General features: G+C 36.0%; 2 protein-coding genes across 3 annotated transcripts; one reads left to right on the plus strand and one right to left on the minus strand.

Moving 5' to 3' along the window:
* Nucleotides 1-418: 418 nt before the first annotated feature.
* On the plus strand, nucleotides 419-22,843 carry LOC113467952 (NFU1 iron-sulfur cluster scaffold homolog, mitochondrial-like). The gene is made up of 5 exons (XM_026824483.1): nucleotides 419-524; nucleotides 13,985-14,153; nucleotides 20,587-20,839; nucleotides 22,260-22,480; nucleotides 22,766-22,843. The coding sequence occupies exons 1-5, from the start codon at nucleotides 478-480 to the stop codon at nucleotides 22,841-22,843; spliced, it is 768 nt and encodes a 255-aa protein (XP_026680284.1). The 5' UTR covers nucleotides 419-477.
* On the minus strand, nucleotides 7,282-9,786 carry LOC108252548. Of its 2 annotated transcripts, XM_017444575.2 has the most exons (6): nucleotides 9,611-9,786; nucleotides 9,393-9,426; nucleotides 8,752-8,853; nucleotides 8,267-8,320; nucleotides 7,852-7,905; nucleotides 7,282-7,490 (listed from the first exon to the last, which is right to left on the minus strand). In XM_017444575.2, exons 1-6 carry the CDS (start codon nucleotides 9,662-9,664, stop codon nucleotides 7,417-7,419), a joined length of 372 nt encoding a protein of 123 aa, XP_017300064.2. In that variant the 5' UTR covers nucleotides 9,665-9,786; the 3' UTR covers nucleotides 7,282-7,416. The 2 variants fall into 2 exon arrangements, with proteins under 2 accessions (XP_017300064.2, XP_026680282.1); XM_026824481.1 differs by lacking the exon at nucleotides 7,852-7,905.
* Nucleotides 22,844-24,191: the final 1,348 nt, after the last annotated feature.

The raw sequence follows: 24,191 nt of genomic DNA on the forward strand, positions 1-24,191 counted from the left end.
ATTATCAAACTCGTTTGTGCAGTGTGGTTTACCTCTGATTTACCCTTGCTTTTGAAGACTTTACGACAAAAATAATAGTAATGGCTAACTTCACGAATGTGCAATGAAATGGATCGGAATAGGTTGCTAAAAAGAAAAAAACTGATAAGATAACTGATAAGATAAGAGTAAGATCAGTGAGACAGCACTGATAATGATAGCAGAGATTTAAGTGATAACTGATAATGATAACATACCTAGTGCAAGGTTGAAAGCTGCAAGAGATCTAACAAAATAAATATTAAGTTAAAGTCATTTGGTTTGAAAAACATTTACATTGCAATCACCATAAGAAATAGTTACACAATACCAATCAAGACCATGAATCTGACCAAAAGCTTGGTCCGCAGCACACTCAGTGTGAAAAGGTAAGTATGGTTTGAAAAACATTTACATTGCAATCACATAAGAAATAGTTACACAATACCAATCAAGACCATGAATCTGACCAAAAGCTTGGTTCGCAGCACACTCAGTGTGAAAAGGTAAGTACTCAAGCTTTAGTTGATGAGTAGTACGGTATTTCATTACCAGTGACATGAATAACAGGCCACTTCTGTGGAGAGTGACTGCATTGTCTGGCTAGGGGACATTAAACAGAGAGTAGACTAGTGTGGGACTATAAACAGGAAAACAGCTAACCTTAATCAGCTTAGCTAGCTGGCAGTTTTCAAAGGGTTCTCTCTACATTTGAAACATTATTGAAATGTATATCAACTACATATAGGGTTCCCTTGAGATACTGTGTATAACCTATCCCTATACAACCATCTAAGAGAAAATTTTCTGGGCCCTTCATTTTTGAGCCAAAAACCTGGATATAAGAGAAGAAATATAAGGGAAACCTGGATATAAGAAAAAACCTCGATATACGAGAACTTTTTTCTGGCCCAAGGTAATCGATTTACCTCTATAAAAGAAATCCCCTTACCTCGGACCTCTATGTAAGAGAATTTGTCCAAAAGTCACATTAAAGGAGAAACTGGATTCAGTGATGGAAACCTAGATATAAGAGAAAAACAGGCCGGTCCCCTGGATTCTCTTATATCCAGGTTCGACTGTATTTGACAGCGCTACTAAGAGATATTATACGCCACAGACCCGTTTTCCCGGAAAATTCGTTCAATATACGTGCTGTTCACTTCTCATTCTCCTATATGCATTTAGCATTTTAGCATAGGGAAAATGCATGTAAAAAGTGTAACAATGTTTGAGCCAAAAACCTGGATATAAGAGAAGAAATATAAGGGAAACCTGGATATAAGAGAAGAAATATAAGGGAAACCTGGATATAAGAAAAAACCTCGATATAGGTAAGAGAACTTTTTTCTGGCCCAAGGTAATCGATTTACCTCTATATAAGAGAATTCTCTACCTCGGACCTCTATGTAAAAGAATTCCTGTACCTCGTACCTCTATGTAAGAGAATCCCCTTACCTCGGACCTCTATGTAAGAGAATTTGTCCAAAAGTCACATTAAAGGAGAAACTGGATTTAGTGATGGAAACCTGGATATAAGAGAAAAACAGGCCGGTCCCCTGGATCCTCTTATATCCAGGTTCGACTGTATTTGACAGCGCTACTAAGAGATATTATACGCCACAGACCCGTTTTCCCGGAAAATTCGTTCAATATACGTGCTGTTCACTTCTCATTCTCCTATGCATTTAGCATAGGGAAAATGCATGTAAAAAGTGTAACAATGTGTAAAAAGTGTAACAATCTCTTATATCCAGGTTCGACTGTATTTGACTGCGCTACTAAGAGATATTATACGCCACAGACCCGTTTTCCCGGAAAATTCGTTCAATATACGTGCTGTTCACTTCTCATTCTCCTATATGCATTTAGCATTTTAGCATAGGGAAAATGCATGTAAAAAGTGTAACAATGTGTAAAAAGTGTAACAATCTCTTATATCCAGGTTCGACTGTATTTGACTGCGCTACTAAGAGATATTATACGCCACAGACCAAGTATCCATTTTCTAATAGTTGCAGTTGTCCATATCATAATTATTCTAACTTCTACACTAGTGATTTTCATTAGTCGATCCATACTTTCGTGGAATGAGGCTATGGTAAAGTAAAAAGCGGAAATAGCATTAGAATATTTAGAATAGAAACCCACACGTCAATAGAATACCATTATTGAAATACATAAGAAATACTCGAGGCACCCCGACTTTCTACATCAAATGTCCAATATTAGCATTATATCCCTCACAGCTATTATATCTATCTAGGTAGGTCCTTGAAAATGAAAGTGTCAAAATGAACCTAGTTATGAAAAGAATTTTACTATGCGAAGTATGTGTGTCATTTGAAACATTATTGAAATGTATATCAACTACATATAGGGTTCCCTTGAGATACTGTGTATAACCTATCCCTATACCTACCACCTACCAAACATGACGATTTTCCCTGACTGCTCGAATAGTTTTTCCAATTAGGTATGAAGGAATTTGGCAGACATGTACCTATGTACAACACAATAAACCACAGTGGTGCAGTGGTTAACACGATGGACATCGGATCTGGAGGTTGGTAGTTCGAGTACCGACGTAACTACTTCCACACCAAGTCAAGTCATAAAATTTGTCGAGGTGTATGTTGTTCACATTTTAGACCCAATCGGGCCTTCGAAAGCCGGTAACAGCCCTTTTTACATTCCTTATCGTCTAATAAGGAAAGTAATGTAAAATATGTGATCGAATAAAATTTTCAATGGTCAGATTTTAGTGCCAAAACACATTTCGAACTTCCTAGAGTCTAAATCCAAAGTGTGTGTGTAGGGACTTAGCCTACTTTATAAAGAGGATGAAACGGAATCCAAAGGATCCATATATCCTTGAATACATGAAATCCGGAGGATTGGTCGGTTTCGGTGGATTCAATGATTAAAAATACCCCTTTATTGCAGTTGTTAACGCGTTGGACTTTGGATCTGGAGGTTGGTGGTTCGAGTCCAAGTCATGTCATGAAATTTATCTAGGTAAAATAATCAGGGAACGATGTTTGTGACAAGCATTTAAATATGCTTAACACAATTAAAATTCCTTTCGACGATTTTCCCTGACTGCTCGAATAGTTTTTCCAATTAGGTATGAAGGAATTTGGCAGACATGTACCTATGTACAACACAATAAACCACAGTGGTGCAGTGGTTAACACGATGGACATCGGATCTGGAGGTTGGTAGTTCGAGTACGTAACTACTTCCACACCAAGTCAAGTCATAAAATTTGTCGAGGTGTATTAAACAGGGAACAACATTTTGGACCCAATCGGGCCTTTGAAAGCCGGTAACAGCATTTCTTATCGTATAATAAGGAAAGTAATGTAAAATATGTGATCGAATAAAATTTTCAATGGTCAGATTTTAGTGCCAAAACACATTATTTCGAACTTCCTAGAGTCTAAATCCAAAGTGTGTGTGTGTGTGTGTGTGTGTGTAGGGACTTAGCCTACTTTATAAAGAGAATGAAACGGAATCCAAAGGATCCATATATCCTTGAATACATGAAATCCGGTTTGGTCGGATTCGGTGGATTCAATGATTAAAAATACCCCTTACCCCTTTACATGAAATTGGCAACATTGTTCGTCTTAAGTTAAACTTAAGTTTATCTTTAGATTTCATACATACGGGGGTCAGTATTCCCGAAAGCTCACCAAACTTTCTTTAGTTGAATGTCGAATCTCAATTGTCTTTTAAAATTTATATTTTAATTTGTGAAGATTCTTTTATAAATAATTATTCCGATAATTATTTGCATTTATACCCCTTTATGTTAAAAAATAGGCAAGTCACATTTTGCAGTTTCCTTTTTGATCTAGGTCCGGTCGGAAACTTTTAGAACCAACTTCTTACCTATTATGTTACATAAATCTGAATCCAAGGGATTAGATAGTTTGGTTTGTGCCCGGGGTGGATAAGGTAATATAATATGTAATATCAAATCAAAATGATTCATACCTTACACAAAGTTAACCCTTACATCCCAAGTTCTCTACATTCTGTTAGATATTCCATAGGTATACAATAGATAATAATAATACATAAACAAAATCAAATCATGAATCTTTGTGGTAAAGTAGAGAGCTTCTTCACTACTTTAGTTGGATATCACAGTATTATTAAGTGCTTCCTTTACTATTAATTTTCATCTACTCGTACCATCATTTTACACTGGTAATGCCACCACTGGTCGCTACTCGATTAAAGTAGCTACTCAGTTGTCCTCATGAGGCTGAGTGCACCCCGAACTCCAAGCACAGAGCCGTGGATATCACAGTATTATTAAGTGCTTCCTTTACTATTAATTTTCATCTACTCGTACCATCATTTTACACTGGTAATGCCACCACTGATCGCTACTCGATTAAAGTAGCTACTCAGTTGTCCTCATGAGGCTGAGTGCACCCCGAACTCCAAGCACAGAGCTGAAAAAACTTCGACCCTGTCAGTAATCGAAGCCAGGATCTCCGAGGTGCAAATCTACTGTGATACCCACTCGGCCACGGAGGCTACTAGATAAATAATAATTATGTATGTATTAAGTGTTAAAATAAAAGTAGGTATATGTTGGTATGGCTAGTGGCCACTGAACTGGCTCAGCAAAACATCCCCCACGGGCACGTTCAATACAACAGTTCCCAGTGGATCACTGAAGCTAAGCAACGTTGCGCGTGGTTAGTATCCGGATGGTTGACTACATCAGCTACATATGTAATGAAGGGTTAATTTGATGTAATATTGTTGAAGCCCGGAGGTATCTCACGTTCAATACAACAGTTCCCAGTGGATCACTGAAGCTAAGCAACGTTGCGCGTGGTTAGTATCCGGATGGTTGACTACATCAGCTATGTAATGAAGGGTTAATTTGATGTAATATTGTTGAAGCCCGGAGGTATCCTAGGTATCCCTTGGTCTAATTGTAATGGTGGGGTTGACACTTTCCATTTCTATTCTGAGTAGATACGGTTTTAATTTTAACATAAATAGTGGATAAACGCTATCCAATGGTACCAGTTGATCTTTGACTTCTTATCATCAAACAGTTGATTGAGTTTATTACCTACCTCGTTATTGTCAAATAAATAGTCGACATTTTCAAGTTTGAGTTCGTCAAGAGAAGACCAAATCATCAATACCAAGTAAGTACCTAGTACAATACAAGGTCTACAGTAGGAACAGGGTTTGGTAACATTTGAGAACATTCGGAGACTGTTCAGGCATAGTCTCCCAGTATTCTCAGAGGTTAACCCAGGTGAACATTTACAAGAGTTCTTCCCTAACGCTTTAGTCCAGGAAACGAAGCCCGAAAATTAAGGTTTGCGGAAAAAATGGTGTAGTTCTGATTTTTTGCCCAAAAGGTCCGGGATGGTGTCCTGATTAAGGTTGTTTTACTCTATTTTATGCTGAATTATTAGAAAATGGTACTGCATATGAGTAGCCCAGTTCCAAAAGTGGACAAAGGCTTTATAAATTTTTTTAGGGAAAAAACGAAAAACTCGTATCTTTCGTATCTTTTAAAAGAAGCAGCCAATTTTCATGGTTTTGGTCTTGAAAAAAAGCTAAAATCTAACGGAATCTGTTGGTATTTATGGCATTTCTGGCAAAGTTGACATTAATTAGTTATTTAAGGTCAAATTTCCGAGATGTCCAGTTTTGGCATCGCAATTGGCAAAAACACGTGGATTTTCCCCTTTATGTCCCCTTTTGGAACCGTAAGATACTGATCTGTCCAGTTTTGGACACGAAAATGCTATTCAAGAATAGGCTTTTCCTAATGTCTCCTTTTGAAAAAAAATGTCTCCTTTTGAAACCGTAAACTATTTAGCTTACAGTAGAGCAGGTTAGAAATGTCTATTTTTGAAACTGTACATATTTGTCCATTTTTGGAACAGAAATTGGCAAAAACACGTGGATTTTCGTCCATGTTTGCTACCGTAGCTGATCTTTAACGCCGTTTTTTTAGCGGATTTCCGTTCTTTTAGAGGTCTGACGATGTTTTGAAACGATTCGCCTTGAAAAGACGAATACAAATATACCAAAAACTCAATTTCCGAAAATTGAGCCTTTGTCCACTTTTTGAATTGGGCTACTCATATAGGTATTGGTATGAAGAACAGATATTTTTAATAAAGAACCTATCTGATGGATTTCTATATTGTTTATAACGGGTGGCGCAAAAGTAACGACAGCGACCATGGAAATTATTTATACTAGGCTAGGCACAGAAAATGATATCGATCAAGTGATCACCGCAACACCATTAGACTTCATACACGCCTTGGCTCTTTTCATTTTCACAATATTTTTCATGATTTTTAATAAAGAACCTATCTGATGGATTTCTATATTGTTTATAACGGGTGGCGCAAAAGTAACGACAGCGACCATGGAAATTATTTACACTAGGCACAGAAAATGATATCGATCGAGTGATCACCGCAACACCATTAGACTTCATACACGCCTTGGCTCTTTTCATTTTCACAATATTTTTCATGACTTTTTGCTGATGCAACTTTTGCGATTTCGTCGCGAATTTGATTTTCAGCTCATTCAAAGTTCGTGATTTGTTGATTTCAACCAACAGATCAGAAGATCGGGGCAGCCAAAAGTAATGAAAACCGTTATAAGTGGCATGTATTCTAACGGAAGTCACTTGACTAACATCTTTTTTCAAACATAAAAGAGACATTTATTTGAAAAGGTGATTGAAGACTGACTCCCTAACTTCACAATTCTGGCCAGAATTTTCTCATTTGGTATATATCGTGGAGTAAACATACAGGAAAAACTAGAACTAGAAAAAGTTGAGTTATATCACTTATTCTGATTCTTGAGTGTCATTTTGATATTTTATAATACCCCCTGACAATTCCTTGAATTTTTGTTACAAATTGTTTGTAACTTTTTTTTAAAAAATTAGTTTGTTACGAATTTGTTGTTCCTATTTTGTTTTGTTACGAATTTGTTGTTCCTATTTTGTTTTGTTACGAATTTGTTGTTCCTATTTTGTTTTTAATTAGTTTGTTATTTGTTATAAATTATCATTTTATTTACCTTTTATCATTGTGTTAACTTTTTTTTTTTCTTCTTTTACTTTTAACATGGACAGTTTATTTTGGGACTAGAGATAAGTTTTTTTTTTTTACGAATTTGTTGTTCCTATTTTGTTTTTAATTAGTTTGTTATTTGTTATAAATTATCATTTTATTTACCTTTTATCATTGTGTTAATTTTTTTTTTCTTCTTTTACTTTTAACATGGACAGTTTATTTTGGGACTAGAGATAAGTTTATTATTAATTTACTTGGGAGTTGATCTTTGAATCAATCTTGCATAATATACATAACTATGTTAATAATTATAATACTTACCACCAAGTGAATCCGTGGGGGTGTCACGTCCAGATTGTGATTCATTGTTGTCATCTGAAATGTAAAATGTAGAACAAGCAACTTCATCAACTAGTAACAATAAGAATTATGTACCTTCTGATGTTAACTCTGTCCATTTGGTAATATTATGTACCACATAGTAATAAAGATTCACACTTGCCATTTTAAAGTTATTGTCGTTCATTTTCTGAACAGCCCAATTTTGGGATTCTCCTTGTTTTCTTCTAAGTTCCTGATATGAAAAGCAAACAAGCAAGTTAAGCTTAAGCTTTTACAAATCTATAGTCAACTTTGGGACTAGAGATAAGTTTATTATAAATTTACTTGAGAGTTCATCTTTGAATCAATCTTACATAATATTGATAACTATGTTAATAATTATTATAATACTTACCACCAAATGACTCCATGGGGGTGTCACGTCCAGATTGTGATTCATTGTTGTCATCTGAAATGTAAAATGTAGAACAAGCAACTTCATCAACTAGTAACAATAAGAATTATGTACCTTCTGATGTTAACTCTGTCCATTTGGTAATATTATGTACCACATAGTAATAAAGATTCACACTTGCCATTTTAAAGTTATTTGCGTTCATTTTCTGAACAGCCCAATTTTGGGATTCTCCTTGTTTTCTTCTAAGTTCCTGATATGAAAAGCAAACAAGCAAGTTAAGCTTAAGCTTTTACAAATCTATAGTCAACTTTGGGACTAGAGATAAGTTTATTATAAATTTACTTGAGAGTTCATCTTTGAATCAATCTTACATAATATTGATAACTATGTTAATAATTATTATAATACTTACCACCAAATGACTCCATGGGGGTGTCACGTCCAGATTGTGATTCATTGTTGTCATCTGAAATGTAAAATGTAGAACAAGCAACTTCATAAACTAGTAACAATAAGAATTATGTACCAGATTGTTTTGTTTGTTACATTTAACGAGCTATTTAATTACTTGATTTTTAGCTCAATATGTACCAGATTAATGGAATAAAGATTCACCCTTGCTGTCTCAAAGTTATTTGAGTTCATATTATGAACAGCCTAATTTTGGGATTCTCCAAACAAGCAAGTTATGCTCAAGCTAGTAGATATTGTTGTTGTAGTGGCAACATCAAGAGACTTGATGTCAAACTTCACAAGCCACATTTAAGTAGAATGGTAGGAATTTATTTACACCTAGCAAATCAAGGAATCTTTACAGCACTATAAAGTTCAAATACCATTTAGAAATGTATGCCATTTAACTACAATTAATAACTTTAATTAAAAATAAATTCTTACCTCTGAACTCTACATGGCTAACATTGATCTCAGTAACATAATCCATTATAGCAGCACGGTAGTTCAAAACTAATTGATCCACAATTGTGTTCCTTTCGTGTTCTGAAATTATATAAAAAAGAAAGTCCATCATAATTAAGAATTGTAAACTATTGTTACCAAAACAGTGGTGAGACCAGCTTTGTTGTATGGTGCTGAAACATGGGCAATTAAGAAGGTACAAGAGAAGAAGTAGGAGGTAGCGGAGATGAGAATGCTGAGGTGGAGTTGTGGAGTGACCAGATTGGACAGGATTAGAAATGAAGTGATGAGGAAGAGTGATGGAAGTGTCAAAGAAAATCCAGGAGAGAAGACTGCAGTATAAACATATGTTCAGAGAAAGGATGAGAGTTACATTGGGAAATAGTAGTGAGAGGGAGACCAAAGAAGAGGTGGAGAAATTGTGAGAACAAGGACTTGAGAGAAAAGAGTTTATCAGGGAATGGGGTGCATAATAGATTAATAGAACTGTTTGGAAAAGACTGACAAAAAAACGCCGACCCTGTATAAATAGGAACAGGCTAGGAAGAAGAATACTATTTTTACCAACTGTCCAAGGATAAAACTTCGATGAAGGCTGAATAATAAAAAATGTTACTCACCATCTTCGTAGACGTTGACGTCCTCTACTTGGGCCTCCATCATCCCAGTCTTTTCCATAGACAAAACAATATTTAACATAAATGTTGTCAATATCTTGAATGTAAGCCTTTTCAATCTCGCCCATCACTGACACCAAAAATCCGGAACTTTTCACTGTCTCAACCATAATGAAATTTTTGATAGCACCTACTAGATACAGGAACTGAAGAAATAGGGCCTCCATCACTTCATTGTTCCCACCAACCACGAGGTGGAGGATCAACCACGGCATATTGATAATAATTTATGTACAATTAAAAATGTTAACTTGAAAATACACTGACGATTATAACTAATCTTATATTAAAGATTACGAATACAAATAAAAGAACAGAAAAGGAATAAAACAGAAGAATGAAACTTGTAAAACGAACAGGGCCTCCATCACTTCATTGTTCCCACCAACCACGAGGTGGAGGATCAACCACGGCATATTGATAATAATTTATGTACAATTAAAAATTTTAACTTGAAAATACACTGACGATTATAACTAATCTTATATTAAAGATTACGAATACAAATAAAAGAACAGAATAGAATAAAACAGAAGAATGAAACTTGTAAAACGAACTAGACCGACACCGAAGCGAATACAATAGTCCGTCCACTATACCTTTTATTATTAGTAATAATAAAGGAAGGACGGACTAAAAACCATGCTCCTTGGATCAAAGTGAATAGTCCATCGCTTTAGAACACAAAGAACCCAAGATTTTCATGATGGATTTTATAGTTTCTATTTTCACAGTACGACTCGTCTCAAAATTCATCTCAACTAACCTCGGATAATCTCTAGCTTATCTTCCGTGCTAAGTTCAATAGCCTTAGTGTACTGATTGATGGCAGTCTTGTAGTCTTTGCTCCATAGTGACAGACAACCTTTCAAATTTAGAATACATGCAGGATCTAGATCTTCCTTCACTGAAAACATAAATTAGAAATACGGAAATGAGAAACAATACACAAGTAAATGAATTTCCCCTAACTATTTTATAAGGAAATTTTGTGTCTTTGTGATTTTTTAAATGTGTTTTATTTAAAGAAAAGGTTAACAAATTAGAGTCCTAACTATTCCTAATTCTTCGAATTTCCCCTAACTATTTTATAAGGAAATTTTGTGTCTTTGTGATTTTTTAAATGTGTTTTATTTAAAGAAAAGGTTAACAAATTAGTCCTAACTATTCCTAATTCTTTTCAAGTTGTACTGTTTTGGATGATCAGCATTATTGATTTGTGCTAAGTGGTAAAGGACGCTCATTTTATTATAAGGTGATTGCTTTTGGGCTGACATTTGGTTTTTGGCTACAAAATGTTTACGAGTGGATAACTCTCATAGAGCAAGTATACATTATACGTAATATGTTGTTTGCAAATGTCGGGTTGTTTGACTACTAGGTCATTTTGCCTCTGGCTTCCCAATATTTACCTACAATGTCATTGCTGGCTTCCAAGGCAGGACAGGAGTCAAGGTGAACTGAAGGGGAAGGGGAGTTCCAATATTTACCTACAATGTCTTGCTTTTGGGCTGACATTTGGTTTTTGGCTACAAAATGTTTACGAGTGGATAACTCTCATAGAGCAAGTATACATTATACGTAATATATGTATTGTTACCGAAGGGGTATCTTCGGGTAATACAAGTGTTAATCATTCAGTCTTACGTAATGAAGGGTGATTAAACAGGATACTATCAGAAGTTACATGGGGGTTGACATCCTCACGGTCCGAGTCCACCTGAGTTGATGGTGTTAAATACTACTGTAAGCAACCTTGTGGTGTCATGTAGGGAGCACAACACTGCATTGCGTCATGTTTCAAAAAATTTGGATCTTTTACTAGCCCAACCTTAATGTTATAGCTTTATATTTTTATAAAACTCGTTGAAAACTTGAAAATAAACAAAAAAGTGCGTCACCACAAAAAAAAGTGCGTCACCAATCGAATCAACCAGCTCGAGGAGGTGGTGGATCTCAAGAGCTAAACGTTTAGTTTGGTGGAAAGTCACAATCAAGCGTTTAGTAAAAAAAACTTTTATTTTGTCATTTGGTGGATTGGTTGATCAACCGCTGCAGCGGTTGTGAGTCTTATTTTTAAAAAAAACTTTTGGGATGTTTGTTTTTTTCTAACCTCACTTTTAATTTAATTTTTCCATGAAATTTGAATTTGAACTTTGAATTTGAAAAAGTTCTTCAAAGTTTTCCTTCAAAGCAAAGTGTAGAATTTGGTCAAGTAATCAAGAAAGCTTTTATTTCACAGAATACAGACAGATTCAAGTACCCAAAATGGCCCAAGGTTTTCCCGATGACGTGCTTGGTAAAAAATGGGACAAGTGTGTTTATGATCTCTTGGTCAAAGTTGGTGAGTACATTATCTAGTGACTAGCAACTACTAATGATAGAACCATTTTAACTACCTACTATGACAGTAGGTACCGCCTAAAGATTGTAATCTAATAGGCAAACACTTTGAAAAGATGTATACTTTACTTTGTCACTATTTTGGCCCAGGAGATTCAAGTTGGATAAACAAGAGAGGTGATGTCTAAAGAATTGGTTACAGTAGATCATAATATTAATAATCCATCAGGACTTCATAATCCATTATTCAAAATACCTGAAACGTAGTGCAAAGTTGTTGTCTGACCAAATTAGATAAAAATAAATAGGTAAATATTATAATAATACATTAGTTTAAACACAGTACATAACTCAGACTTGCACTGGTTTCGGCACAAATTGGAACTCAGTAGGTAGGTACCGATAAAGATTGTTGTTATTTTTACTCAAACTTTAGGATCCAGAAAAATATTGGTGTCAATTAATATCTTTATGTTTCTACATTTGATTTCAGGAGGTGGTTTAGCTGTAGGAGGAGTTGGCTCATTATTTTTATTCAAAAGTAAGTTAAGTTATTCATCTCTTGTTGGCAGAGCTGTAAGGCCAGGTCTACTGTCTCATGTTGGTCCATTTTATCCTAAGGTATTACATACTTATATTATCAAATGATTGGTACTTAATTATTATACTTCATATCAAAGTCAGGTTCATGGTTAGTTCAAGATTATTCAGTTTTAGCTCAAAGCAGGTGGGTATCATATAAAAAAATCTAAATATATTATTTTGCATTTATTACAGGAAAAGCATGGCCACTCTGTATGACCTATTTTGAAAAGTTGAGTAATGTGCAATTGTTTACAGCTTCCATACACATTCACAGTGTATTGTGCAAACATTCTCTGTATGACCTATTTTGAAAAGTTGAGTAATGTGCAATTGTTTACAGCTTCCATACACATTCACAGTGTATTGTGCAAACATTCTGTAGGTACAAAAGAACTGAACAATTAGGTAACTTACTGAAGTAACATCCCAGTCTTTTCCATAGACAAAACAATATTTAACATAAATGTTGTCAATATCTTGAATGTAAGCTTTTTCAATCTCGCCCATCACTGACACCAAAAATCCGGAACTTTTCACTGTCTCAACCATAATGGAATTTTTGATAGCACCTACTAGATACAGGAACTGAAGAAATGGTGTGCAGAAATCTGATTGCTGAGGGGAACAAACTCTCTATTACAGTGTATCATATCCCTATGATTAGATTTTGGGGGTGAACAAAGTAAGTTGTAAATGTCCAGTCTTAATAAAAAATATTAGAAGGGAAAAACGGGAAAAATATTTTATTAACTTGTTAAAAAACACCAAGAAATCCAAAATCATACTTTTTGTTTACACTACTGTTTCCATGGAAACTGTAAACAATCCGCGGTTGCTAGGCAACTGATAAGAATTTAATCAGCTGATGTTTGTTTAGTTTGATTTTTTTCTAACCTCACTTTTAATTTATTTTTTTTTCATGAAATTTGGAAAAGTGTAGAATTTGGTCAAGTAATCAAGAAAGCTTTTATTTCACAGAATACAGACAGATTCAAGTACCCAAAATGGCCCAAGGTTTTCCCGATGACGTGCTTGGTAAAAAATGGGACAAGTGTGTTTATGATCTCTTGGTCAAAGTTGGTGAGTACATTATCTAGTGACTAGCAACTACTAATGATAGAACCGTTTTAACTACTATGACAGTAGGTAACGCCTAAAGATTGTAATCTAATAAGCAAACACTTTGAAAAGATGTATACTTTACTTTGTCACTATTTTGGCCCAGGAGATTCAAGTTGGATAAACATAAGAGTAGACTAGTGTGGGACTATAAACAGGAAAACAGCTAACCTTAATCAGCTTAGCTAGCTGGCAGTTTTCAAAGGGTTCTCTCTGCTTCTAAAGGATAAGTACAATTAAGACCTCATAATAGTTGACTGTGGTTTAGGACAAGCCAATTAAACATGGCTAGAGACCATCACCCTGGTGTATAGCAAGAAAAAAAAAAAAAAATCCTTTATTCTGCTGTCACCATTTCACTACAGTTGAATCTGCTACAACATCAAAAAGAGTGACTGCACACTGGAGGTCTCAGATTTGATTTCCAGCAGGATCAAAGTTTTTTCAGCTCTTTTTTGATAAATACCTATTCTTTTTTATGTTTTCAGATCACTTCAAAACTGTGCTCAGTATCATTGTTTGAAGAAAAATCACATTTTACTAAACACAAATGAGATACTTCAAAATAATAAGCATCCAATCAATTGGAGTTTGCATAGGACTATGTTTATTCAAACACAAGATACACCCAATCCAAACAGCTTGAAGTTTTTACCTGTGAAGAAATAGTGTGCAGAAATCTGATTGCTGAGGGGAACAAACTCTCTATTACAGTGTATCATATCCCTATGATTAGATTTTCGGGGTGAACAAAGTAAGTTGTAAATGTCCAGTCCTAATAAAAAATAATAAAAGGGAAAAACGGGAAAAATATTTTATGAACTTATTAAAAAACACCAAGAAATCCAAAATCATAATTTTTGTTTACATTACTGTTTCCATGGAAACTGTAAACAATCCGCGGTTGCTAGGCAACTGATAAGAATTTAATCAGCTGATGCAAAAGTTTTTTTTGAAAATAAAGATCCACATCTGGTGCACCGGTTGATCCACCGGTGCACCGGCTAGAATCCACCGGTTGATATAACACTGGTGGATAAAAAACTCAATTTTATCAACAAAGACATTGGATTTTTTTACTAGCCCAACATGAATGTTACAGCTTTTTTTCATCACTTGTTGAATCAATTTTAAAATTCTTACTGATAGTACCTGTTTTTCTTATTTGTTAGATATTGTCTACCTATTGAAAATTAAAAATGAGTGAACAGGCAGCCTCACTACTGCTGGGTGAACTATTACAAGAGAGCAGTTCGTCCTCAAGTAGTTCTGATGACTCTGACATAGAGTTACTAGCTATCTCTGGTGAGATAAAGAGCCATGAAGATCAGCCCAAAATAAAGGATTACATAGAAAAAATTGTACCATCATACTCTGACTTAGCATTTCAATCACATTTCAGAATGGACAGAAAAAGTGTTCAGGTTTGTCATTTAATTGTACCTATTTATATTTGTGATGATTGAGATACAATAATTACCCCCCCCCCCCTTGTATTTCTGTCCATGACTTGTCTGCATGGCAATTTATTTTTGTTCCCTTTTTTCATAAAATGTGTTTTAATACACAGATGATATGTGATGTTATCAGTGCTGACTATTACAAACCAGCTTCATCTCGTCCTCAAGTACCAATCTACACTGTTGTCCTCCTTACTATATGGTACATGGCCAACATGGAATGTTTTCGGTAGGTACTAAATGCTAAATTTTTCAACAATAAGTAAAGAAAATTAAATAAGTACTTGACACATTTAATTAAACACAAAAAGAAAAATATATACAAATTGTTTATTTATTTTTACAAGGTATTTACAAATTCCACAAACAAAAGATTTATCCTTCAAGACAGTTAAAAGATAAGTAAAAAACAACTCTAATTCAAAATATAGAAAATGGTTAAAAGAAGAAGGATCTGGAAAAAAATCGGAACCCTTGATAAAAAAAAAAAGCCGGATATCATACCTGATCTACCTAGAAAAGCATCAGTAGCAAAATTCCAATTATTAACAGGACATGACTGCTTGTCAGAGCACCTCCACAGAATTGGCTGTGCTGACTCCCCAATATGCCCATTATGCTCACATCAATCACCCATGAATGCAGCACACTTAATTAGGTACTTGCCTTGCCGTGGAAGCCAGCAATGATATTGTAGGAAAATATTGGGATGCGCGTTGGAAAATGTCATAATAATCAATTCCTTTGCATTAGTAAACAACAACAACAAAATCTAATCATCTTCCCTTCTGTCTCCATCATCTTCTCTTCTGTCTCCATCATCTTCCCTTCTGTCTTGATTCTCTTCATTACCTCTCCACCCTCTCCTATTATATGACAATGCTCTTGCGAGCATGAGGATGGCATCAACTTGCCTCTCCTTCACAGCTATTTTCTTCTCTTCAATTTTAATCTTCGCCTCAGCCCTCTTTTTTTCAGCATCCAATTTCTCCCTGAGGTACTCCTTCACCGTCATTGGTTTCCCTTTCCTTTTTCTAGTGGTAGTGGCTGTTGGGGGCGGCGGGGGGTCATCTTCTTCCTCAGATGAAGGTAGCACCTCAGGGTGCTGTGAAGGAGAAGGAAGAGGACAGGAAGAGGTAGAGGGACCAGGAGTGGGAGAGGGATAGGAAGAGGTAGAGGGACCCGGAGTGGGAGAGGGATAGGAAGAGGTAGAGGGACCCGGAGTGGGAGAGGGATGACACTAGTGTTCTCAAGTCTAGCCCTTCCTAGCTCCTCTGTTCATAAACTCCACTTCAATCTGCTTAGCTCAGGGACACAAAATCGAAGTAAAATTCCTCAATCTTAAAAAAGGTATAACCTGTAAATTTATCGAATGAAATCTTTTTCCAGTTATTCACGAGGATGACGATGAGACAGTGCAAATGATCAAGGAGCTCCTGGACACTCGGATTCGCCCTACAGTGCAGGAAGACGGGGGTGACATTCAGTTCATTAGCTTTCAGGATGGGGTGGTCAAATTGAAAATGCAGGGTTCCTGTACCAGTTGCCCGGAGGGACCAGGAGAGGGAGGGGGATAGGAAAAAGTAGAGAGAGAGGTAGAGGGACCAGGAGAGGGAGAGGGATGGGAAGAGGTAGAGGAACCAGGAGAGGGAGAGGGATAAGTTGCCCGAGCTCGGTGGTCACACTCAAGAATGGCGTTCAAAACATGCTTCAGTTTTACATACCGGAGGTAGGTATAGTTATGGATTGTAGTCATGCCTGTAGATACATATAATCAAGTTGTCAACATTCAGCCTAGTTTTTTTTTGAGCGTCTGCCTTGTGCCACAGAATTTGTTATAGGTATGCTCCAAACCATAGGATGCCATTAAATTCACTGATCCAGTCTTTTCACTTTTACCTGTAAAAAAAAAGAAAAAAAAAATTAGATCTGTGATAGACCCTCGAATCTAATATGTATGCCACTTTGTTTAACGTAGATATTTTCGAGTATTTAAGGAAAAATAAAATAAATAGTACTGAACTTTACAAGCTTATACACAAGAGATGTTTTCAATATAACATCAGGCCGTCAGGCATACGTGTTTCAGGAGCATCCTTGTAAAAGCCAATTTTTCAGGTAAGTCCAAAAGCAGCATGTTGTAAAATCAATATTACCTATTCAAAGGTGCCCCTGTGCGAATCATTATAAATTCAATCCATGTTAATCCTTTGTATTCTCGAGTTATTGTCAAAGCCATGTGTGTAAAGGTCTTTGGTCAAAATGTTGAATTTCACAAAAACAATCCCCTCACTCTTTGTTCTTGTCACTGAAAGGAAAACAAGAAATAATATGACTGTAATAAATGATAGATAAATAATAAAATTATAAAATGTTGGAAATACATGGTACATGCTATGTGATCCGTATACGTGAAGTTGTAGTTAGTATCTACATTTCCATTCTGTTTAAATACTTTATAATCTAGGTAGGTATGTAGGATCATTAAAAATAATCTTCAACGTGTTTTATAGACAATAATAATAACTTTTATTTTATTATTATTTTGCTCTTGGTACTTATTTTTGGGCCTAGTTAGCTTGGAAGGCAATGTGCCTGCCTTTTAAAAGCTAGGTCGCGGATTCGATTTTCGCCCGGCGCGCGGCGGCAAAATTTATTCTCAACAGATGAGGTTCGTTCTCGGAACGACTGTTTCTCCCACCCTTTCATCCTTCTCCCTTCGATTTCGGGACGATACGACCTCCGTTGTTCCAATTCCCTCTATCAAACCTCTTTCAAACAGTACCTACCTTCTCTTCCATCTCCCATGGTCAATATCTTTGGGTCAATATATTCAGGTCTGTGTCCTGTCAACCAAGATGTGAATTTTTGAACAGAGGAGCTGGACTGAGGTACAAAGAGACGAACTCTGGAATGATAGAACCATATTACATTACTTAGGCAAAATTAAAAATATTTTGAAGAAAAATATCAAGTGAAATAAATGTTTTGCAAAAGTGTCGGTAGTGTTTTATTAATTTAGACTGTCAGCTTAGAAAAAGATGTTGATGAAACTTTGAAATCAACCAGAGGCGCTATGCTCCCAAAAGAGGATAGAAATAGGAGAAGGCTATCCGTTCCGAGCAAGAGATGTTTTCAATATAACATCAGGCCGTCAGGCATACGTGTTTCAAGGAGCATCCTTGTAAAAGCCAATTTTTCAGGTAAGTCCAAAAGCAGCATGTTGTAAAATAAATATTACCTACTCAAAGGTGCCCCTGTGCGAATCATTATAAATTCAATCCATGTTAATCCTTTGTATTCTCGAGTTATTGTCAAAGCCATGTGTGTAAAGGTCTTTGGTCAAAATGTTGAATTTCACAAAAACAATCCCCTCACTCTTTGTTCTTGTCACTGAAAGGAAAACAAGAAATAATATGACTGTAAGAAATTATGAAAAAATAATCGTAAAATGTTGGAAATACATGCTAAGTGATCCGTATGTAGGATCATTAAAAAATTTTCAACGTGTTTTATGGACAATAATGTTTTTATTTTTTGCGTGTTTAGCTCTTGGTACCTATTTTTGAACGTCAGTTTTGTTCTTTTTGGAAAGGAATCTTTGGAACAATGTAACACAATAAAATCATTATTGATTATAAAATCATTATAAATAAATCTGAATGCATGCCAGCCTAGATAGCTTGGAAGGTAGTGCACCTGATGCCTTTTAGATGCTGGGTCGCGCATTCGATTTTCGCCCGGCGCGCGGCGGGGAAATTTATTTTAAACAGATAAGGTTCGTTCTCGGAATGCCTCCTACTCTTTTGTGAGGGACCAGGAGAGGGAGGGGGATAGGAAAAAGTAGAGAGAGAGGTAGAGGGACCAGGAGAGGGAGAGGGATGGGAAGAGGTAGAGGGACCAGGAGAGGGAGGGGGATAAGAAGAGGTAGAGGGACCAGGAGAGGGAGGGGGATTTCCAGAAGAAATCAGGGTGTTAGGAGGAGGATTTGAGGAAGCCCTACATCCCAACACCCTGTCCATCTGTTCAAAGAACGGCCACTTCACATCTCCTTCGCCTGTGGACCTCTGCTTTTGTTTATTATTCCGATAAGTGGCCAGCAAGTTACGGTATTTTTGGGCACACTGCATGCCCGTAACTTGTTGGCCAATATCTTTCTGCAGGTCCTCTGCCAACCTTTTCCAGAGGACTGCTTTGTTCTTAGGAGTTAAGAACAGGCCCTCCCTCTCCAATCTTAACTGCAACAGTTTTTTTATGTTGCCTTTAGTCCACAACAGTTCTGAAACAGAGAGAAATATGTAAGGTAATACTAAATAGATTATTAATTATTACATTTACTAATTATTATTATTTTTTTTTTAGATCTGTAGCAGACAGATTTAATCTCAACAAGGGACATGCCCACACCTTAATGATGTTTGTTGCCAAGTTGATTAATAAGAATATTAACAAATGGATAGCATGGCCAACAGGGGAAAGAGCTCTGAAAAATATACAAGATTTCAACAATATCCCAGGGAACAAGTTGAAGGGTATTTTTGGGTGTCTCGATGGTTCCCACATCCGAATTTGCAAAACAAAAGTAGATAATTCTTACATTAACAGGCATCAATATCCCAGCATTAACCTGCAGGCTATTTGTGATTCAAAAAAGAAGTTTTTGTATGTATTCTGTGGTTGGCCAGGATCAGCCCATGACTCAAGAGTGTGGCAACATTCCCCTCTTCACAATAATATAGAAGAAAAAAGGCATGAGATGTTGCCACTTTCATCCTACATCATTAGTGATTCAGCTTACGAGTTGAGAACTTTTAATATAACACCATATAAAGAAAGTGCAGGCTTTGGGAGACCCGAAAAATTGTTCAATCAAAACCTATCCAAGATCAGAGTACTGATAGAACAAGCATTTGGAAGACTGAAAGGGATATTTCGAAGAGTTAAACACCTGGAGTGTAAAAAAGTAGAAAATTCAAGTCAACTAGTTGTACTTGCATGTATACTTCATAACATTGTTATTGATTCAAATGTAGAAACTAATTATGAAGAAGATTTGGACAATGAAGACTACAATGATCCAGTGGGCAGAGAAAGGCTAAACAATGAAAGGCAGACAGATAGGGCAGAGGCTGTTAGGTTTAGAGATGAATTGAAGAACAATATAATCAATCAGTGAAAACAATGTGGAGTAAACATACAGGAAAAACTAGAACTAGAAAAAGTTGAGTTATATCACTTATTCTGATTCTTGAGTGTCATTTTGATATTTTACAATACCCCCTGACAATTCCTTGAATTTTTGTTACAAATTGTTTGTAACTTTTTTTTGTAAGTTTCTACAGTTTTCTTCAACATCCTTCTAGCCTCAGAATCCTAGTGGTGGAGTGCTTACCTTACCGTCAAAAGATTGTAAATTTGTTTAATCCTTTGGTGAGAGGTTTAGACATTCTCTGTAACAAACATCTAGACCTTGATTGGTCACCAAAGAGTTAAGTAACTAGCTACCTAGTTGTCCGAAAGTAAGGGTACAGCAGATACAGATTCCTGGTTTTGTTGAATAGGTATTTGATATTATTCTTGACAGTTTATCATATGACAACTCATTATTTTTCATCTTTCTTTCCCCCTAGGTTCTGGAAGAGCCTGGACAAACCATAGATTTCCCCACTGGTCAGGCTGCCTACTGCTCCCCATTGGGAAAACTTTTGTTTAGAATTGAAGGAGTCAAATCAGTGTTCTTTGGTCATGATTTCATTACAGTGACCAAACAAGATGATGATGTTGATTGGAAACTACTCAAACCGGAAATATTTGCTACCATCATGGATTTCTTTTCTAGTGGACTACCTGTGCTCACAGATGCACAGCCCTCTTCTGATACAGGTGAGAATGAGAGGGAGGGAGGTAAGGAAGAGAGAGAGGGAGGGAGTTAAGGAGGGGAGAGAGGGAGGGAGGTAGGTAAGAAGAGAGAGAGAGAGCCAAACAAGATGATGATGTTGATTGGAAACTACTCAAACCGGAAATATTTGCTACCATCATGGATTTCTTTTCTAGTGGACTACCTGTACTCACAGATGCACAGCCCTCTTCTGATACAGGTGAGAATGAGAGGGAGGGAGGTAAGGAAGAGAGAGAGAGAGGGAGGGAGTTAAGGAGGGGAGAGAGGGAGGTAGGTAAGAAGAGAGGAAGGTAGGAAGAGAGAGAGAGAGAGGGAGGGAGGAAGGTACTGAGAAATATGTGGGTCCTTAAAACTCCTGTTAGAAAATAAAAATCCAATGCCTTATATTACCTACTCAACTAGTGCCTCTTTGTGGATGGTTTAATAATTTTATGTGTATTTAAATTTGTAAGTAAGTAATTAGCACATAGTTCTATGTACTTAAAAAAAAAACCCTAGATTACCTACTCAACTAGTGCCTCTTTGTGGATGGTTTAATAATTTTATGTGTATTTAAATTTGTAAGTAAGTAATTAGCACATAGTTCTAAGTACTTAAAAAAAAAAAACCTAGACTAGACTTGCATACATTACCACTTCCATGCCAAACTATACAATGAACCTAACCACACACTAGTGTTCTCAAGTCTAGCCCTTCCTAGCTCCTCTGTTCATAAACTCCACTTCAATCTGCTTAGCTCAGGGACACAAAATCGAACTAAAATTCCTCAATCTTAAAAAAGGTATAACCTGTAACTTTGAAATTCTTTGGTATTTATTTAAGGAGTGTGCTTTTAAAAAGAAAGGTATTGAAACAAAAAGCAGCCCTGCTGTAATCTTTAGAAACCATGGCCACTTCTTGTAGGCTCAGGATTTGGAATTGGGCTGGCCTATGGCAACTGTGAAAAGGAAATCAGCCAAAGTTTATCAGTCAGCGCCAACAAAAAGACGTAAGTAAGTGATATTCAATTAATGCTTTTCTATTTACAAAATAAATTCAACAATAAATTAATTTGTTGTTGCTTTTATAATATTAGTTGTTGTATACCTACTAAATTTTAGCTAAATTATCCCCTAACTCTAACTTATTATGGTAGGTATTCATCAATGGATGAAACAAACAGAGGTTTGTGGTACCTACATCATCTAATTTTTTCCTTCTTTCTCTTCCCACTTCCATGCCAAACTATACAATGAACCTAACCACACACTAGTGTTCTCAAGTCTAGCCCTTCCTAGCTCCTCTGTTCATAAACTCTACTTCAATCTGCTTAGCTCAGGCCTCAGGGACACAAAATCGAACTAAAATTCCTCAATCTTAAATAAGGTATATCCTGTAACTTTATCGAATGAAATCTTTTTCCAGTTATTCACGAGGACGACGATGAGACAGTGCAAATGATCAAGGAGCTCCTGGACACTCGGATTCGCCCTACAGTGCAGGAAGACGGGGGTGACATTCAGTTCATTAGCTTTCAGGGTGGGGTGGTCAAATTGAAAATGCAGGGTTCCTGTACCAGTTGCCCAAGCTCGGTGGTCACACTCAAGAATGGCGTTCAAAACATGCTTCAGTTTTACATACCGGAGGTAGGTATAGTTATGGATTATAGTCATGCCTGTAGATACAGATACATATAATCAAGTTGTCAACATTCTGCCTAGTTTTTTTTGAGCGTCTGCCTTGTAAGCGCTAAGTCGCGGGTTCGATTCCTGCCATTGGTGTATTTTATCCTGAAGGGATAAGGTTCATTCTCGGACTGGCTGGCTTTCTCCTATCCTGTCTTCCTTCTCTCTTCGATTTAGACTACACCCGGCCTAAATATGGAATAGGTACCTAATGTTATTCCATTCTTTGTTTTCTACTCTTTTCAGGTGGTTGCTGTTGAACAGATTGAAGAGTTTTTTTCTTTAAAGCCATTAAAGATTGTAATGGTCGTTAATTGTCTGTAAATTCCATTTTCGCGCCTGATACCTACTTATATGGATGGTTATAAAAGAATGGCACCAGCAGTTAAGAGAACAAGTCCTAAGCTGAATGTTAGACGATTTCATAATCCAGCTTTGATTTGAACTTAGCCTTCAAGTTATAAACTTAAAATCTCTAGATCTGTGATAGACCCTCGAATCTAATATGTATGCCACTTTGTTTAACGTAGATATTTTCGAGTATTTAAGGAAAAATAAAATAAACAGTACTGAACTTTACAAGCTTATACACAAGAGATGTTTTCAATACTTTCTCTTCTTTTTGTTCACAGATTAATTTAGGTATTTGATGTAACATAACTGTAACTGTATAGTCCAAGTAATCGAAAACACCACATAATCCATTCTACTCATGAGGGATGTAGAATGAGTGGAAGTGTTTAAATGTTATTCCTCATTCCGTTGAGTGTAAAATGAAGATTGTCCATGGTTACTATTAACATGTATATAAAATGCAAGCTCATTGAGGATAACTTTATGTAGGTAAATCTTGGTTTTGCAGTAGAAGTATCCACTGTTACAATAAGATTAAGTAGCTACCTACTAAGAAAGACTATGAGTATGTAAGTAACATCTCTGAGTAGAAAGAACAGCAAATACAAAAATTGGTACATACAATGAGATTCCTGTAATATCTACCTGTATCCCAATAATGAATTTTGCAAATTTTATATTGAACCTCTCAGTGCAAATTGGTTTCATGTTTTGGTATGGATGATGGGTATACTATTATTACTTAATTACAAGTATAAAAGAAGAAAAAGGTAAAATCATGGTCTGTTTTTTTTTTTATTATTCTGTGTATTTACCTACCAAAAATGTACAAATAAAAAATAATGAAGGGAAACTCATATTAAGGTATACATTATTTTTTAATTTTTTCCCCTTGCAATTTTTTGATTAGGTTTGTAGGTTCCTAAACTCTTTGAACACAGTCATTCGTAACTGCATACAAAAACATTTTTTCTGTTCTTTAGCCCCTGAAAAGTTTTGTTAGTGACCATTTCATGGCCACTTCTTGTAGGCTCAGGATTTGGAATTGGGCTGGCCTATGGCAACTGTGAAAAGGAAATCAGCCAAAGTTTATCAGTCAGTGCCAACAAAAAGACGTAAGTAAGTGATATTCAATTAATGCTTTTCTATTTACAAAATAAATTCAACAATATATTTGTTGTTGCTTTTATAATATTAGTTGTTGTATACCTACTAAATTTTAGCTAAATTATCCCCTAAGGTGACCATTTGAATTTACCTGTATATATTTTGCTACCCAGTTCATAATGTAACCAAGGGCAATTTTATTTACCATCTT

The sequence above is a fragment of the Diaphorina citri genome, unplaced genomic scaffold (assembly GCF_000475195.1).
Source record: "Diaphorina citri unplaced genomic scaffold, Diaci psyllid genome assembly version 1.1 scaffold599, whole genome shotgun sequence".
NCBI classification, from domain to species: Eukaryota; Metazoa; Arthropoda; class Insecta; order Hemiptera; family Psyllidae; genus Diaphorina; species Diaphorina citri.